This window comes from Somniosus microcephalus, chromosome 6, assembly GCF_052327205.1.
Source record: "Somniosus microcephalus isolate GS21.2 chromosome 6, FLI_Smic_1.0, whole genome shotgun sequence".
In the NCBI taxonomy this organism is placed as follows: Eukaryota; Metazoa; Chordata; class Chondrichthyes; order Squaliformes; family Somniosidae; genus Somniosus; species Somniosus microcephalus.
In genome coordinates this window covers 12316256-12334319 of record NC_140992.1, presented here as the reverse complement: position 1 = coordinate 12334319, position 18064 = coordinate 12316256, and the positions used below count along the sequence as shown (strand labels likewise).

Genomic DNA, 18064 nt, shown 5'->3' with positions numbered 1-18064 from the left:
TCTATCAATTTTGCTTCCTTGACTACATAAAACAGTATGTGACATGTCAATTTCCTTTAGATTTCAAAAGCGAACTCTGCAGTATTTTGGCAGTAAATCTTGTGTCAGATATTGGCGAACTTTGTAGAAGAGAATTTAGTGTGTGGTGCAAAAATGGCTATCAGAAAAACAGGTCATGGGAGCAAAAGCAAAAGAGCTGGGAATACAGGGATGTGTTGGGGGTGTGGGGGGGGGGGGGGTCACGATGGGAATACGTAATTAGAGTTGGAGGAGGTTAGTGTGGATAGACCAGTTGGACCGAATGGCCTGTTTCTGTGCTGTAGATTTGATATAATTCTATTCTGAGGTGGTTGCCAACTCCTTTGCCCTCATCCTCTCCCAACATGTCTCAATTCTTGATTTACCTCACCCCCACCCCTCTCCTGCTCTTTGCAAACTCAGAGTTGTCCTGTACTGTTAATCTTTGCCCTCCAGCTAGCTTTCCCACGAAAAACTCTCACAAATTGATATCAGAAAAAAAAACGTCTTCTTGCTAGAACTCTGATCGAGCACAGCCTCTATGACCTCTGATCCATCACCCCTCTTTCTCTTGTATCTTATGACTCTGTGGTCTATTAATTCCTCTGATCCCTGGCATATTGCGTTGAGCTGTCATCTTGGCTCCTTAACACTTTTGTTAACCCAGATAGAGGTGAGAGATCGTTGGGTGCTCGCGTCTCACTGCCATCTGTTAAGCTGCTACACTTAGTTGTGAATTCCACATTCCATAGTTCTATAGTAACTTTCAAAAGGCAATTGGACATGTACTGGAAGAGGACTAATTTTCAGCGTTATTGGGAAAAAGCCAGGGTGTGGGACTAAATTGGACAACTGTCTCAAAGAGCCAGCACAGGCATGGCGGGCCGAATGGCCTCCTTCTGTGCTGCAAGATTCTTTGAATCTATGATTCATTTACCACCTGCATAAAACAGGTGTCACAGAAGGCCTTGGTGCAAGTGTGATCATTCCTATGAGTGATTGAGCGCCTTAGAATGGGGAAACCAAATTTACACCTTACACTGGAAAATAATGTTAAGAGAATGATCTGTTCCATGGAGTGCAGATTGAGCTAGCTCCCTCTACTTTGCTGTATTGAGCATGTGAAGGGTCAGGGTTATTAGCCTATGACCTTTAACTCCAACCCACGCCGCCAGAGGCTCCAAAACATCAGGCTCGATTTATTTATGAGATTCTCCGTCTCCTGGTCTCTGTGATGCCGTCCTACGCTGCTTCACCAGGGTATGATGCCCAGTGGGTGTTAGGGTATGGGTCCACCCACCTCCACCCATGATCTTCCACTCATTGAGATGCCCATCTTAGGAACATAGGAGGAGGCCGTTCAGCCCCTCAAGCCTGTTCTGCCACTCAATGAGATCATGGCGGATCTGTGATCTAACTCCATATACATGCCTGTGCCCCATATCCCCTAATACCTTTGGTTAACAAAAATCTATCAATTTCAGATTTAAAATTAACAATTGATCTAGCATCAATTGCCATTTTCGGAAGAGAGTTCCAAACTTCTACCACCCTTTGTGTGTGTAGAAGTATTTCCTAATTTCACTATTGAAACATCTGGCTCTAATTTTTAGGTTAAGTCCCGCTAGTCCTAGACTCCCCAACCAGCAGAAATAGTTTCCCTCTATCTATCCAATCAGTTCCCCTTAATATCCTGAAAACTTCGATTAAGTCATCCCTTAACCTTCTAAATTCCAGGGAATACAACCCTCGTTAACCCTTGGAGTCAAGTTATCATTCTGGTAAATCTACGCTGCACTCCCTCCAAGGCCAATATACTAAGGGAGGTTATGCTAAACCTGTATCGAACCTTGGTTAGACCACGCTTAGAGTACTGCATACAGTTCTGGTCGCCATATTATAAAAAGGATATAGAGGCACTGGAGAGGGTGCAGAGAAGATTTACAAGGGTGATACCAGAAATGCGAGGGTATACATATCTGGAAAGGATGAACAGGCTGGGTCTCTTCTCTCTTGAAGAAAGAAGGCTGAGGGGTGACCTAATAGAGGTCTTTAAAATTATGAAAATTTTTGATAGAGTGGATACAGAGAGAATGTTTCCACTTGTGGGGAAGAGCATAACTAGAGGCCATCAATATAAGATAGTCACCAAGAAATCCAATAGGGAATTCAGAAGAAACTTCTTTACCCAGAGAGTGGTGAGAATGTGGAACTCGCTACCACAGGGAGTGGTTGAAGCGAATAGTATCGATGCATTTAAGGGGAGGCTGGACAAGCATATGAGGTAGAAGGGAATAGAGGGTTATGCTGATAGGTTTAGATGAGGAAAGACGGGAGGAGGCTCGAGTGGAGCATAAACGCCGGCATGGACTGGTTGGGCCGAATGGCCTGTTCCTGTGCTGTGTAATCCTATGTAAGCTGTGGTGGGCTCAAGAGACAACCGTTAGCCATAGTGTAAAATGGGCAATATCGGATTGGCTGCCTGTTATACACCCCGCCCGATATCCTTCCGATTGTCTTCAAAAGTTGGTATAAATAAAAAATAACCTCAATTCAAAATAAGAATAGAATTGAAAAGCTGGAAAATTATGTTAAACTTATATAGAACCTGTGCTGTAAATTCTATTTAATTCTATGTAACAAGAGAGAAGGGATTGAGGTCGATGGTGAGGAGGCAGCATTGAATATTTGCAGAAGGTTTTTGGGTGGGATGTAGTCGGGGATCAGGGATTTGGGAGGGTGGGGGGGGGAAGAATGTTTCAAGCTTGAACTGTGGCTCATTTTTCTAAATTGTAAACATTTTAACATTTAATTCTCTCATTCTTTCAATTGGGCATTTTATTAAAATGAATGTCTTAACAATGAAGATTGAATAACAGAATATCCCCGGAGATTATTGGTCTGACCCCACCTAACACGCCCAGTGGGAAACTGATGGCACAGGATTGGATCGGACGATGGTCTTACACCCACCCTATTTTAAAGTTGAAGAAAATTAAAATCGGGCGGGTGCAAAATGGGTGTCAAACCTGAACCCGCCTCTTTCCCGCCCGACTGGCTCGGTTAAAGTTACCCCCAATATTTCAATGTAACGCCCACTGCGGAGCATCTGGCACAGGAGCTGGGAATGGATTTTGGGAAATTCCCTGCTCCCAGCCCACAGTTTTCCAATTACCTGGTAAAAGAGAACGAACTTGCGTTTATATAGCACCTGTCACAACCTCAGTTAGTCCCAAAGCGCTTCACAGCCAATGAAGTAACCTTTGAAGTGTAATTATTGTTTTAATGTGAGAAATGGGGCAGCCAATCTGCACACAGCAAGCCCCCACAATCAGCAATGAGATAAGTGTCCAGATCAACTGTTCTGGTGATGTTGATTGAGGGATAAATGTTGGCCCAGGACACCGGGGAGAACTCCTCTGCTCTTCTTGAAAATAGTGCCCTGGTATCTTTTATGTCGCAGACGGGGTCTCGGTTTAGCGTCTCATCCAAAAAACGGCACCTCCGACAGTGCAGCACTCCCTCAGTACCGCACTGGGAGTGTCAGACTAGAGTGGGATTTGAACCCACAACCTTCTGACTCAGAGGCGAGAGCGCTACCTCTGGGTTACAGCTGACATATTTATAGAGGCACTGGAGAAGGTGCAAAAAAGATTTGCAAGGATGATACCAGAACTGAGAGGTTATAACTATCAGAAAAAGCTGAACAGGCTGGGGCTCTTTTCTCTAGAAAAGAGAAGGAAGAGGGGGACCCGATAGAGGTCTTTAAAATGTTGATGGTTCAAAAGGGTAGACACAGAGAAGATGTTTCCACTTGTGGGGGAGTCCAAAAATATGGGGTCATGAATATAAGATAATCACTAATAAATCCAATAAGGAATTCAAGAGAAATTTCTTTGCCCAGAGAGCGGTGAGAATGTGGAACTCACTACCACAGGGAGTGGTTGAGGCAAATAGTATAGGTACATTTAAGGGGAAGCTAGATAAACACCCGAGGGAGAAAGGAATAGAAGGATATGCCGATAGGGTGAGATGAGGCGAGGTGGGAGGAGGCTCGTGTGGAGCATAAACGCCGGCACGGACCAGTTGGGCTGAATGGCCTGTTTCTGAGCTGTCGACCTGATGTAATTCTATGTAATTTGTATCCTAATTCCCCAGAGACGCCGCCCCCCACCCCCCACCCCACCCCATGCTCGATCAGCCTCACAGTTGGCAGTGAGCCACCTGCACAAGCCGCCTAACGGATGGGAAAAAATTTAATTAGGATCCTCAGTGCAATAAAAAAGATGTGATTGTGAGAAGTGTCACGCTTCCTGCTCCTAAATGGAGTCTCGAGTGCTTGTCTTATCACTCCTGTGGAGCTGTTCCACTGCCTGGTATTATTGGTAATCACACAGCTTTTTTCTATTAATCTTATGCAGCTTATTCTGCAATTGCAGGGCCGCTATAGTGTTCTCACTTTTCAAATAGAATTTCTGTCTCTTTCGAAGATGTCACAGTGCTGTGAAGGAGTCTCACAGAATGAAAGAAAGAGAGAACTTACATTTCTATAGCGCCTTTCATGACCTCAGGACGTGCCAAAGCGCTTCACAGCCAATGAAGTACTTTTTTTTGAAGTGGAGTCACTGTTGTAATGTAGGAAATGCGGCAGCCAATTTGCACACAGCAAGCTCCCACAAACATCACTGTGATAACGACTGGATAATCTGTTTTAGTGATGTTGGGTAAGGGATTAATATTGGCCCAGGACAACGGGGAGAACTCCCCTGCTCTTTTTCGAATAGTGGCTGTGGGATCTTTTATGGCCACCTGGGAGGGCCCCGTCTGCTCTCTCGGGTGGCCGTAAAAGATCCCACAGCAATATTCGAAGAAGAGCAGGGGAGTTCTCCCCGGTGTCCTGGGCCAAAATCACTAAAACAGATTATCTGATCAATTATCTTACTGTCTTTTGGGATCTTGCTTTTCATAATTTGCCAGTTGTGTTTGCCTGCATAATAAGAGTAACTACACTTGGCTGTAACGTGTTCTGGAGCATCCTGAGGATGTAAAAAAGGCTATATAAATGCAATTCTTCCTTTCTAAACATTCTTAATGACTGAGCTCATGGTAACTGGTTTCAGACCTGAATTCCATTGGAGCCCCTGGAGAATGTTCTGCACACACACTCCCAGCTGTAGCTAGACACCAGCAAAAAGAGGTGGAAAAACATGGTGTACTAAACAGCATAACTACAGGGAACAGCACGGAGCAGAGAACTGCAACAAGGAAAGGAAGATACTGGGCTATGGGGAGAGAGGGGCAGTGGGATTAGTTTGGGATTGATACAGGAGTATGGGGAGAGAGCGGGGCAGTGGGATTAGTTTGGGATTGATACATGGCTATGGAGAGAGTGGGGAAGTGGGATTAGTTTGGGATTGATACAGGGTTATGGGGAGAGAGCAGGGCAATGGGATTCATCTGGGATTGATACAGGACTATGGAGAGAGAGTGGGGCAGTGGGATTAGTCTGGGATTGATACAGGGCTATGCGGAGAGAGCGGGGCAGCGGGATCAGTCTGGGATTGATACAGGAGTATGGGGAGAGAGTGGGGCAGTGGGATTCATCTGGGATTGATACAGGACTATGGAAAGAGAGTGGGGCAGTGGGATTAGTCTGGGATTGATACAGGGCTATGGGGAGAGAGTGGGGCAGTGGGATTAGGCTGGGATTGATATAGGGCTATGGGGAGAGTGGGGCAGTGGGATTAGTCTGGGATTGATACAGGGCTATGGGCAGAGAGTGGGGCAGTGGGATTAGTCTGGGATTGATACAGGAGTATGGGGAGAGAGCGGGGCAGTGGGATTAGTCTGGGATTGATACAGGACTATGGGGAGAGAGCGGGGCAGTGGGATTAGTCTGGGATTGATACAGGACTATGGGTAGAGAGCAGGGCAGTGGGATTAGTCTGGGATTGATACAGGGCTATGGGGAGAGAGCGGGGCAGTGGGATTAGTCTGGGATTGATACAGGACTATGGGTAGAGAGCAGGGCAGTGGGATTAGTTTGGGATTGATACAGGACTATGGAGAGAGAGTGGGGCAGTGGGATTAATCTAGGGTTGATACAGGACTATGGGGAGAGAGTGGGGCAGTGGGATTAATCTAGGTTTGATACAGGACTATGGGGAGAGAGTGGGGCAGTGGGATTAATCTAGGGTTGATACAGGACTATGGGGAGAGAGTGGGGCAGTGGGATTAATCTAGGTTTGATACAGGACTATGGGCAGAGAGCGGGGCAGTGGGATTAGTCTGGGATTGATACAGGACTATGGAGAGAGAGTGGGGCAGTGGGATTAGTCTGGGATTGATACAGGGCTATGGGCAGAGAGCGAGGCAGTGGGATTAGTCTGGGATTGATACAGGGCTATGGGCAGAGAGCGGGGCAGTGGGATTAGTCTGGGATTGATACAGGACTATGGAGAGAGAGTGGGGCAGTGGGATTAATCTAGGGTTGATACAGGACTATGGGCAGAGAGCAGGGCAGTGGGATTAGTCTGGGATTGATACAGGGCTATGGGGAGAGAGCGGGGCAGTGGGATTAATCTAGGGTTGATACAGGACTATGGGCAGAGAGCGGGGCAGTGGGATTAGTCTGGGATTGATACAGGACTATGGAGAGAGAGTGGGGCAGTGGGATTAATCTAGGGTTGATACAGGGCTATGGGCAGAGAGCAGGGCAGTGGGATTAATCTAGGGTTGATACAGGACTATGGAGAGAGAGTGGGGCAGTGGGATTAATCTAGGGTTGATACAGGACTATGGAGAGAGAGTGGGGCAGTGGGATTAATCTAGGGTTGATACAGGACTATGGGCAGAGAGCGGGGCAGTGGGATTAGTTTTGAAGAGCCAGCATAGGCACAAGGGGCTGAATGGCCTCCCTGTGTGCTGTAATCTTATGGTCCTGTGGGACTGGGACAGATGTCTCATTAAATTGACATCACAGAAACAAACATTCAGGGAGATTGCAGTGCGATACCAAAGGCAACAGATTTCCCAATCCGGAAAGCAATTTCCAACAAACTTGGTTCCAGCAAATCAATGTGCCAGCTGCCTCCAGTACTGTCAGGTTAATATGCTACTAATTAGCAAAGTAATACATGCACAAACTTTAATACTTAATGACAAGGCCTGAATTAGAAAGAGAAGGTTCGAGGAGGTGCAACAACAAAGAAAAGGTGAGCAATGAAGATTATCTGAGGGATGGGGAACTTAAATTCTGAGGAGTTAAGGAAGTTGAGCTTGTTTTTTCTTTGGCAGTAGTCCTTGTCGGAGTTTTCCATATTATGAAGGAAGATAACAAAGTTGATGCACACTATTTTTTTGTTATTTTTTCCTCAGGATGTGGGTGACACTGGCATATTGGGCATCCTTAGTTGCCCGGAGAAGGTGGTGGTGGGACTTCTCCTTCAACCGCTGTAGTCCTTGTGATGGCACTCCAACGATGGCGCTAGGTGGGGAATTCCAGGATATTGACCCAGCAACGATGAAGGAACGTGCCTGTGTATTTGTCTGTGTCAGCATGGTGTGTGACTTGGAGGAGTACCTGGAGGTGGCGATGGTCCCATGCTGTCGCTGCACTTGTAATTCTTAGAGGTAAAGGCCGTGGGTTTGGGAGGTGCTGTCGAAGAAGCCTTGGTGAGGGGCTGCAGTGCATCCTGTAGGTGGTACACACTGCAGCCACGGTGTAGCTGATGGAGAACATTGAGCCCAGTGACATGGGAGCCAGTCAAGTGAACTATTCTGTCTTGGATGGTGTCGAGCTTCTCAAGTGTTGTTGCAACTGCACCCATCCAGGAAAGCGGTGAGTATTCCATCACACTTATAGAATCATAGTATCATAGAATCTTACAGCACAGAAGGAGGCCATTTGGCCCATCGTGCCTGTGCCGACTCTTTGAAAGAGCTCTCCAATTAGTCCCACTCCCCCCGGCTCTTTCCCCACAGCCCTGCAGATTTCTCCCCTTCAAGTATTTATCCAATTCCCTTTTGAAAATTACTATTGAATCTGCTTCCACCGCCCTTTCAGGCAGCGTATTCCAGATCACACCAACTCACTCCATAAAACATAATTCTCCTCATCTCACCTCTGACTCTTTTGCCAATTACTTTAAATCTGTGTCCTCTGGTTACCGACCCTTCTGCCACTGGAAACAGTTTCTCCTTATTTACTCTATCTAACCCTGGAAAAAGTTGGATTGATGGAAATGGTGAGGAAGAGGTTAAGAGGGATTACGATCTATTACAAGGAGATGTTGCTGGGCATGTTACTAATGATTCTTGTGTTCTAAGGTCCTGTAGACTATGGCACAGAAGGTATGAAAGCTTCTTTCTCACAATACAATGATTATTTCATTATTTCCGTCTGACATGGCGCACTGTGCCAGATGGCATTGGACAAGGAACGATGATTAGAGTTAAGCCCCGTCATCTGGCACCAGTTCTTCTTCGAGATGCAGGTAGGTGACCAATTGAATAAAAGTGTCCCTAAAAATGATCTTACGGGGTTTTCCTAAATCAGAGAAGCCAAAACCCACCATGCCGGAGACCCCTGAGGTTGTACAGTGCAATAGAGGCAAGGAAATGGGGGATCAGGTGACACCGAGCTGGTGTTTTGACAAGCCTGTGCTTGTAGCAGGGAGGGAAAGCTGAGGGAGATGAGGAGTTCCGCGGGTCTGAGGTCCTGAGAAAGAATGAGTTGGAGTCGGAGGAGAAGGCGTGGAGTCTTGCTTTCAAGAGAATTATGATTATGCAGCTCGGGAGGAACAGAAGTTCAGAGGACCACTGACTGCCATTGCATCGATCGTATAGAGTGACAAGTATAGATGCGATGGAGGGAGGTTGGAGGTTAGAGGTTAGAGAGGGAAAGAATTGTGTGTGTGTGTGTGTGTGTGTGTGTGTGTGTGTGTGTGTGTGTGTGTGCATGTTACCATGGCAATATTGAGTCAGCAGACGGGAACTGGGCTGGATGTTCACACAGAGCGGTCCCATCTGCTAAAGGAGCTGTTTGGACAGAGAATGACAGACGTAAAGTACTGGAAGAGCGCTTCGGTGCGATTGCCACCGTTTAACCCTTGGACTGCCAGCAGCTACCTGGAACAGCCATTTTCTTTTTTTGCTTTGAGATTTCAGCTCCTGCTCTGCACGAACTTACAAAAAGGAGGAACAGGAAAAGGCCAACCGGTCTATCGAATCTGCTCCACACACTCATGATGGCCAGAGCAACATGACTAAACACTTCCTCCCCCCACAACTCCCATTCCCATACCGCAGCCAAGTAATCTCCTGGGAGAGGCAAAAAAAGAGTTTAGAAGAATGGGAGGGGATCTTATTGAAACGTGTAAGATTCTGAAGGGGCTTGACAGGGTAGATGCGGAGAGGATGTTTCCCCTCATGGGGGAATCTAGAACTAGGGGGCATAATTTCAGAATAAGGGGGCATCCTTTTAAAACGGAAATGAAGAGGAATTTCTTCTCTCAGAGGGTCATGAATCTTTGGAATTCTCTTCCCCAGAGAGCTGTGGAGGTTGGGTCATTGAATATATTTAAGGTGGAGAGAGACAGATTTTTGAAAGGTAAGGGAGTCAAAGGTCATGGGGAGCGGGCAGGGAAGTGGAGCTGAGACCAAGATCAGATCAGCCATGATCTTATTGAATGGCGGAGCAGGCTCGAGGGGCCAAATGGCCTCCTCCTGCTCCTACGTCCTATGTAACCAAGGGCTAATAAGGGGAAAAAATACCCTGGAAAATTCCTCTCTGACCCCCTCAGGCGATCAATGATGCTCAAAATGGTAGTAATGATACTCCTTAGAGGCCAGGAGTAATGATATTGCTGTAAAATTAATGCTTCATCTTTAAAATATAAAAGCTAAAATGTCCCAAATGTATGGGGCCAAAATCCCTGTGTTGGGCAGAGGGGGTACAGCGGGAGGACCCCCACCGCAGGCTGGGAATTTGGGGATCGAACCCCAGATCTATTCAATTTTCACCAATGCAACTTGAGGCCCTGATTCCTGTTGAGAGGGCGGGGGCCATGCGTGCCGTCTGCCCACGCATCTTTTATTTGTGGGGGCTTTGTTACTGCAGGAATTCTGGCCGGCATGTCTTCCCATGGCCAGGCATGAATTCCGTATTGGGCTCCAAAATGCGTGGGCCGTGGCTCAGTGGGTAGCACTCTCTTGCCATCTAAGTCAGAAGGTTGTGGCTCAAGTCCCACTCCAGAGACCTGACTCTATAATAACAGAAAACACAGGAAAAACTCAGCAGGCCAGGCAACATCCGTGGAGAGAGAAACAGAGTTAACGTTTCAGGTTAGTATGTAGGTGCAGCAAGTGATTAAGAAGGCCAATGGAATGTTGGCTTTCATTGCTAGGGGGATAGAATATAAAAATAGGGAGGTATTGCTTCAGTTGTACAAGGTATTGGTGAGACCGCACCTGGAATACTGCGTACAGTTTTGGTGTCCATACTTAAGAAAAGACATACTTGCTCTCGAGTCAGTACAAAGAAGGTTCACTCGGTTAATCCCGGGGATGAGGGGGTGGACATATGAGGAGAGGTTGAGTAGATTGGGACTCTACTCATTGGAGTTCAGAAGAATGAGAGGCGATCTTATTGAAACATATAAGATTGTGAAGGGGTTGGATCGGGTGGATGCGGGGAGGATGTTCCCGATGATGGGTGAAACTAGAACTAGGGGGCATAGTCTTAGAATAAGGGGCTGCTCTTTCAAAACTGAGATGAGGAGGAACTACTTCACTCAGAGGGTGGTAGGTCCATGGAATATGCTGCCCCAAAAAGCTGTAGAAGCTACATCATTACATAAATTTAAAACAGAAATAGACAGTTTCCTAGAAGTAAAGGGAATAAAGGGTTACGGGGAGCGGGCAGGAATTTGGACATGAGTCTAGGTTCGGATCGGTCATGGCCCTGTGGGTAGCGGAGGGGGCCCAGGGGCCGTGTAGCCTGATCCTGCTCCTATTTCGTGTGTCTAATTCTGTTAGATTCAGGAGATGGTTCTGTGATAGTAGATTGGCGGTTAGGATCAGATCAACCATGATCTTATTGAATGGCGGAGCAGGCTCGAGGGGCCGATTGGCCTACTCCTGCTCCTATTTCTTATGTTCTTATGTAGGTCGAAGACCTTTCGTCAGAAGTCTATAATCTAGGTTGACACATCAATTCAGATGAGACGTTAAACAGAGGCCCCGTCTGCCCTCTCAGGTGGACGTAAAAGATTCCACGGCATTATTTCGAAGAAGAGCAGGGGAGTTCTCCCCGGTGTCCTGGCCAATGTTTACCCCTCGGTCAACATCACTGAAACAGATTATCTGGTCATTATCACACTGCTGTTTGTGGGACCTTGCTGTGTGCAAATTAGCTGCTGCATTTCCTACATTACAACAGTGACCACACTCCAAAAATACTTCATTGGCTGTAAAGCACTTTGGGACATCCTGAGGTCATGAAAGACCCCATAGAAATGCAAGTTCTTTCTCTGAGGTTGTAAGTTTAACAAACTTGTTTTAAAGATAACAGTCGGCCATTTATATAACACCTCAATCACCATCTCAAAGTGCATTACAGCCAATAAATTAGCTCTGAAGTGTAGTCGTTGTTGTAAGTACGGCAGCCAATTTGTGCACAGTAAGATCTCACAAACATTAAAGGAGATGAATGACTGGTTAATCTGTTCTTTGGTCAAGGGAAGAATTTCCCCAGGACACCTCACTTGTCTTCCCCAGCTAGTGCCACGAGATCATTTACCACCGATAAACAGGCACCGGGTTTAATGTCTGATCTGAAATACAACACCTCTGACAATGCAGCACTCCCTCCGTACTGCTCCGGGATGGTTAGCCTAAATTGAAGCAAGTCAGATCCAGCTAACCGAACGAAAGAGAGTCCAAAGGAAATCGAGGTAAGATCAGCCCCTGGGTCAATTTGTGTTGGGGAAATGTTCCGTCCGAAAATCGAACTTTACAGTCATAACAACCTGCATTAAATTGGAGATGAGTCATAGTCTGTCGTTATCGACAACAGTGGACAAACTATCTTCCTCATCATCATCGTATGCTCAAATCTGGGGTGTGGGGGGGGGGGGTGGTGTGGTGATGTTTAAACCCATGACGTAGTGACTCAGAGGTGAGAGAGCTACCAACTGAGGGCAAGCTGACACCTGAAGTATCTACATGGGGACTGAGAATCCAGGCTCATTCCAGAGCAGCTCTGCCATAAGCTTCTTTACTTAGAGAGTGGTGAGAATGTGGAAAACGCTACCACAGGGAGTAGTTGAGGCAGATAGCATAGAGGCATTTAAGGGGAAACTAGATTAAAAAACTTATTGAAACTTATAAAATTCTAACAGGACTAGACAGACTAGATGCAGGAAGGATGTTCCCGATGGTCGGGGAGTCCAGAACCAGGGGTCACAGTCTAAAGATAAGGAGTAAGCCATTTAGGACAGAGATGAGGAGGAATTTCTTCACCCAGAGACTGGTGAACCTGTGGAATTCTCTACCACAAAAGGCAGTTGAGGCCAATTCATTAAATATATTCAAGAAGGAGTTAGATATATTTCTTAAGGCAAAGGGGATCAAGGGATATGGGGAGGAAGCAGGGACAGGGTACTGAGTTTGGACGATCAGCCATGATCGCATTGAATGGCGGAGCAGGCTCGAGGGGCCGAATGGCCTACTCCTGCTCCTATCTTCTATGTTTCTATGTAAACACATGCGGGAGAAAGGAATGGAAGGGAATGCTGATCGGGTGAGGTGAAGTAGGGTGGGAGGAGGCTCATGTGCTGTACATTCTATGTAAGTCTACGTAAATTGAGGGTCAGCATCGGGCTCATTCTAGTCTGAGAATTTTGGGGAGGATGGAGTGACTGCACAGTACGGGATCCTCAGCTCTCTTCCTTCATATTCAGCATATTATATATATTTTCCCTCGACCCCCAGTTTCACCCCTTCTCATGAACACTCCGGGGTTACAGTTCCAAAGGTGCTGGTCAGTCACTTACACTTCATCCGAGTATCCACTGATCTGTGAAGCTAAGCTGTATGGGGAGAAAGCAACACAGTCAAACCTGATCCTAACCCTCATCAATGTCTATCCAGCAGGTGCCGACTGGATCATAGCATCATAGAAAGATGCAGCACAGAAGGAGGCCATTCAGCCCATCGTGCCTGTGCCGGCTCTTTGAAAGAGCTCTCCAATTAGACCCACTTCCTCACAGCCCTGCAAATTTTCTCCTTCAAGTATTTATCCAATTCGCTGTTGAAAGTTACTATTGAATCCGCTTCCACCGCCCTTTCAGGCAGCGCGTTCCAGATCACAACAACTCGCTGCATAAAAAATATTTTCCTCATCTCGCCTCTGGTTCTTCTGCCAATAACCTTAAGGCTGTTTCCTCTGGTTACCGACCCTTCTGCCACTGGAAACAGTAACAATCGACAGAAACTTACATTTATACAGCGCCTTCAATGTAGCAAAACGTCCTAATGCTCTTCACAGGAGCGTTATCAGAGAAACCGCTGACACGGAGCCAAAGAAAGAGATACTCGGGCAGATGACCAAAAGCTCGGTCAAAGAAGTAGGTTGTAAGCAGCGTCGTAAGGGAGGAGAGGTTTGGGGAGGGAATTCCAGGGCTTCGGGCTTAGGCAGCTGAAGGCATGGCCGCCAATGACGGAGTGAATGGAGTGGGGGACAGGAGCAGGAACCCCGTTGGTTGAATTTACCCTTCCCTCGCACAGAAACACTCAGACCCATCCCCGGTAGAAGCTGAGAGCTTGGTACTTCTGCACTGTGTGACTCAGAGCACATTATGTTATCAATAAAGTGAGTCAATGTTTCTAGAGATTGCAGGTTACACATCAGTGAAAAGCACGAGCCACAAAGGAACCCTGATAGGACGTGGAACAGATGACTCACATCAATAATTCAGGTTTCTAGACTGGATACATTATAAATACATTAATTAGACAGGCAGACAATTGATAGATTGACATTTTGCAGTGTGGTTTGGGATTAAGGGCAAGGTTTAGTGTTGTGTTCTACCAGGTTCTATTCAATGCTTGTGACTTTCTCGCAAATGGGATATTTCTCTATCACGTCAAGGCAATCCGAGTGAAAGGAAAGCAGAAAAGAGGACCGACCAGGGGACTGACGTCTTGCTGAGTCACCACTGCTCCCAGCAGTGAGAGGGGATCCATTTCTGCACTCAGGATTCTAGAATTGGGGGGCGGGGGGCGGGCGGGGCGGTGTTGGGAGGGATGGGGCGGGAGGGAGGAGGGAGGGGCAGGGGAGGGCTGCATGAGAAAAGGCACCTCCTCCAGACTGAATAAAGGAACAGAAGTCGAATAGAACAGAACTATTTAGCTTAAGATAAAGCAACGCTCCAATACTGAAGCACAGAACGAGCCAATGAATCCCTCTGGACTGGACTGGTCACCAGGAGCTGACCACTTGAATCCCATTTTTTTTTACCCTTTCCTCCGATCCTATTACTTTCTTCCTCTTCAAATACCCAGCTCCCTTTTATCAACAACAATTTGTATTTATATAGCGCCTTTAATGTAGTAAAACGTCCCAAGGCGCTTCACAGGAGCGATTATCAAACAAAATTTGAGACCGAGCCACAGAAGGTGACCAAAGGATTGGTCAAAGAGGTGGGTTTTAAGGAGCGTCTTAAAGGAGGCGAGGGAGGTGGAGAGGTTTAGGGAGGGAATTCCAGAGCTTGGAGCCCAGGCAGCTGAAGGCACGGTCACCAAGGGTGGAGTGATTAAAATCAGGGGATGCGCAAGAGGCTGGAATTGGAGAAGAGCAGAGATCTTGGGGGGTTGTGGGGCTGGAGGAGGTTCCAGAGATAGGGAGGAGGTGAGGCCACGGAGGGATTTGAAAACAAGGAAGAGAATTTTAAAATCAAGGCATTGCCGGACCGGGAGCCAATGTAGGCCAGCGAGCAGAGGGGGTGATGGGCGAACGGGACTTGGTGCGAGTTAGGACACGGGCAGCAGAGTTTTGGATGAGCTGAAGTTTGCACAGGGTACAAGGTGGGAGGCTGGCGGGTGCGGGCAGGTGAATTTCCTCAGGATTACCCCCGCTCCTCCGCTGTAACGCTGGAGGAAACTCTGTTCCTGCACATCAACTGGAGTTTCTGCCAAAGTTATTGGGATTAACCCCCGCTAGGAAATTCACTCCCAGACAGGTGCGATTTGAACCCACCCTGCCCAGCGGAAACGGGGTCAGCAGTGCAGTTAAAAACCACCTCTGAAAACCTAGCGGTCCATTCCCGCCCGCTGCCACTTTAACTGGGCCCTTTTCTTAGGCATCCGAGGCTTCCGCCTGACTCAAGTGGAAGCCTCATTAACAGGTGCAAGTTGGGGTCCTACGCTATCGTCAGAACCCCGATGGTATTTTGATGGCTGACTGAGTGGGGCCTGGGGGCCGTAATCAATACAACCTGGCGGGGGAAGGAGCGGGGTTTTAAATATCATCATGAGGCCAACAGGAGCAGGTGTCCTCCAGGCCCCACAAGGAAAGTCGCCACCACCCCTCCAGGAGATCTTGCTGAAAACCCGGGGAGCGCAAGCTTAGCTTGTATTCCCTTGAGCTTAGCAAGTTGACAGGCGACTCCTCCCTCCCTCCCTCCCTGGCCATTCGCTCGGGCTGAACCACAGCAAGAGAAACCTTGGTCTCCTGTTCAATCCAGAGCTGAGCTTCGAATCCCACATCCTCAACGTGGCTACTTCTACCTCTAATATTTCCCGTCACAGCCTGAACCTCCAGTCACAGAGTCACAGAAACGCCACAGTGCAGATAGAGGCCATTTCCGCCCATCGAGCCTGCACCAACACATATCCCACCCGATCCCCGTAACCCCTACACCAACACATATCCCACCCTATCCCCGTAACCCCACGTATTTAATCCCCCTAACACTAAGGGTCAATTTATGATAGCCAATCAACCTAACCCGCACATCTTTGGACTGTGGGAGGAAACCAGAGCACCCGGAGGAAACCCACGCAAACACGGGGAGAATGTGCAAACTCCACACAGACAGTCGCCCGAGGCCAGATTCGAACCCGGGTCCCTGGCGCTGTGAGGCAACAGTGCTAACCACTATGCCGCCCACCCAGCACAGCTTAACTATGAACTTGTCACCTCCAGACTCAATTTCTCCAATGTCCTGCTTGTTGGCCTCCCATACAGAGAAACTATTTCCTCTGGTGGGTGAATCCAGAACAAGAGGAAGTAACCTTAAAATTAGAGCCAGGCCGTTCAGGAGTGAAATCAGGAATCACTTCTTCACACAAAGGACAGTGGTAATCTGGAACTCTCTCCCCGCAAAAGGCTGTGGAAGCTGGGGACCAATTGAAAAACATGAGATCGATAGATTTTTGTTAGGTAAACCTATCAAGGGATATGGAGTTAAGGTGGTTAAATGGAGTTGAGGTACAAAATCAGCCATGATCTGATTGAATGGTGGAATAGACTGGAGGGGCTGAATGGCCTCTTTCCATTCCCATGTACTGCCTCCCACTGAGATCAATTAACTCAGCACAACTCAGGAATCGAATCTGGGACCTTCCTGGTCTATAGGGCTCAGGGTCACCCCGAACAGGGAATCCACCACCTGAGATTAGGAAAAGACACGTGAATGTTTAGCAATTCTCTCGCTCACCTGATAAGATGGAGGCCACCGCTGCGATGATGAAAGACACAATCACGCCGGGTCCCGCCATCTCCTTGGCCACCAGTCCCGATACCACGTACATGCCGGTCCCTACACAGCTGCCGACTCCGAGAGACACCAGGTCGACCGTGGTGAGCACCTGGGCCAGCCTGGAGTGACCTGTTCCATGCTGGGTGGAGTCTTCGAGCATAGATTCCACGGGTTTGGTGCGAAGAATCCGCGAGTGCAACGCCACCCAAGTGGCGCCCCAGTGAACCCGCCGGGGGTCCAGGTACGAGAGGAATCCACTCATCGCAGCGAGGGGGTGGGGGAGGTACCTCTGTTGACGTGAAGTGTCTTCGTGGGATTGGAAGAGTCTTCAGCGGAAAATCCAAATGTCAACGAGGGAGAACCCAGCCATTCACAGGAAGGTCATCTGAGCCTTTAGGAACATTGTACGGAAGTCCAGGTGAATGTTGGCCAATGGAATCTCGTTGGACCTGAAAAAAGAACAAATTGAAGATAGAATTCTTCAGGAAGTGTTCAGAGACAGTGTCCAGAAGACTGATCAGAAATATTAAAGACAGCTTTCTCATCCAGCAACAACTCTGCATTTATAAAACATTGGTGTGGGACTAGAGTCACATGCAGTGTTTCCTATAAGGTGTGCAGCCTTCCCTGCCGGTCCCGCATTGGTCACATGTAGGCCAGACCGGGTAAGGATGCCAGGTCTCCTCCTCTAAAGAACATTCGTGAACCAGTTGGGTTTTTAGAAAAATCCGACAGCTTGCATGGTTATTTTATTCCTGGTGCTGTCCCCACAAATGATCCGATCTATTGAATTAATTGAATCATAGAATGATACAGCACAGAAGGAGGTCATTCGGCCTGTCGTGCCTGTGCCGGCTCTTTGAAAGAGCTCTCCAATTAGACCCACTCCCCCTGCTCTTTCCCCGGAGCCCTGCAAATTTTTCCTTTTCAATTATTTATCCAATTCCCTTTTGAAAGTTACTATTGAATCTGCTTCCACCGCCCTTTCAGGCAGCGCATTCCAGATCACAACAACTCGCTGTGATAAAAAACATTCTCCTCTTCTCGCCTCTGGTTCTTTTGCCAATTATCTTAAATCTGTGTCCTCTGGTTACCGACCCTCCTGCCAGTGGAAACCATTTCTCTTTATTTACTCTATCAAAACCCTTCGTAAATTTGAACACCTCTATCAAATCTCCCCTTAACCTTCTCTGCTCCAAGGAGAACAATCCCAGCTTCTCTAGTCTCTCCGTGTAATTGAAGTCCGCATCCCTGATACCATGCTAGTAAATCTCCTTTGCACC

At 47.6% G+C, this 18064-nt stretch overlaps 1 protein-coding gene across 4 annotated transcripts in view; it reads right to left on the bottom strand.

Moving 5' to 3' along the window:
• slc7a14a (solute carrier family 7 member 14a) overlaps positions 1-18064 on the bottom strand; it is a 72703-nt gene that overhangs the window by 35487 nt on the left and 19152 nt on the right. For all 4 annotated transcript variants that reach the window (XM_085989735.1, XM_085989736.1, XM_085989737.1 and 1 more), the window contains one exon: positions 16740-17230. In XM_085989735.1, the coding sequence (XP_085845861.1) occupies positions 16740-17043 (304 nt within the window). In that variant the 5' untranslated portion in view covers positions 17044-17230. The remainder of the gene's footprint in view (positions 1-16739; positions 17231-18064) is intronic.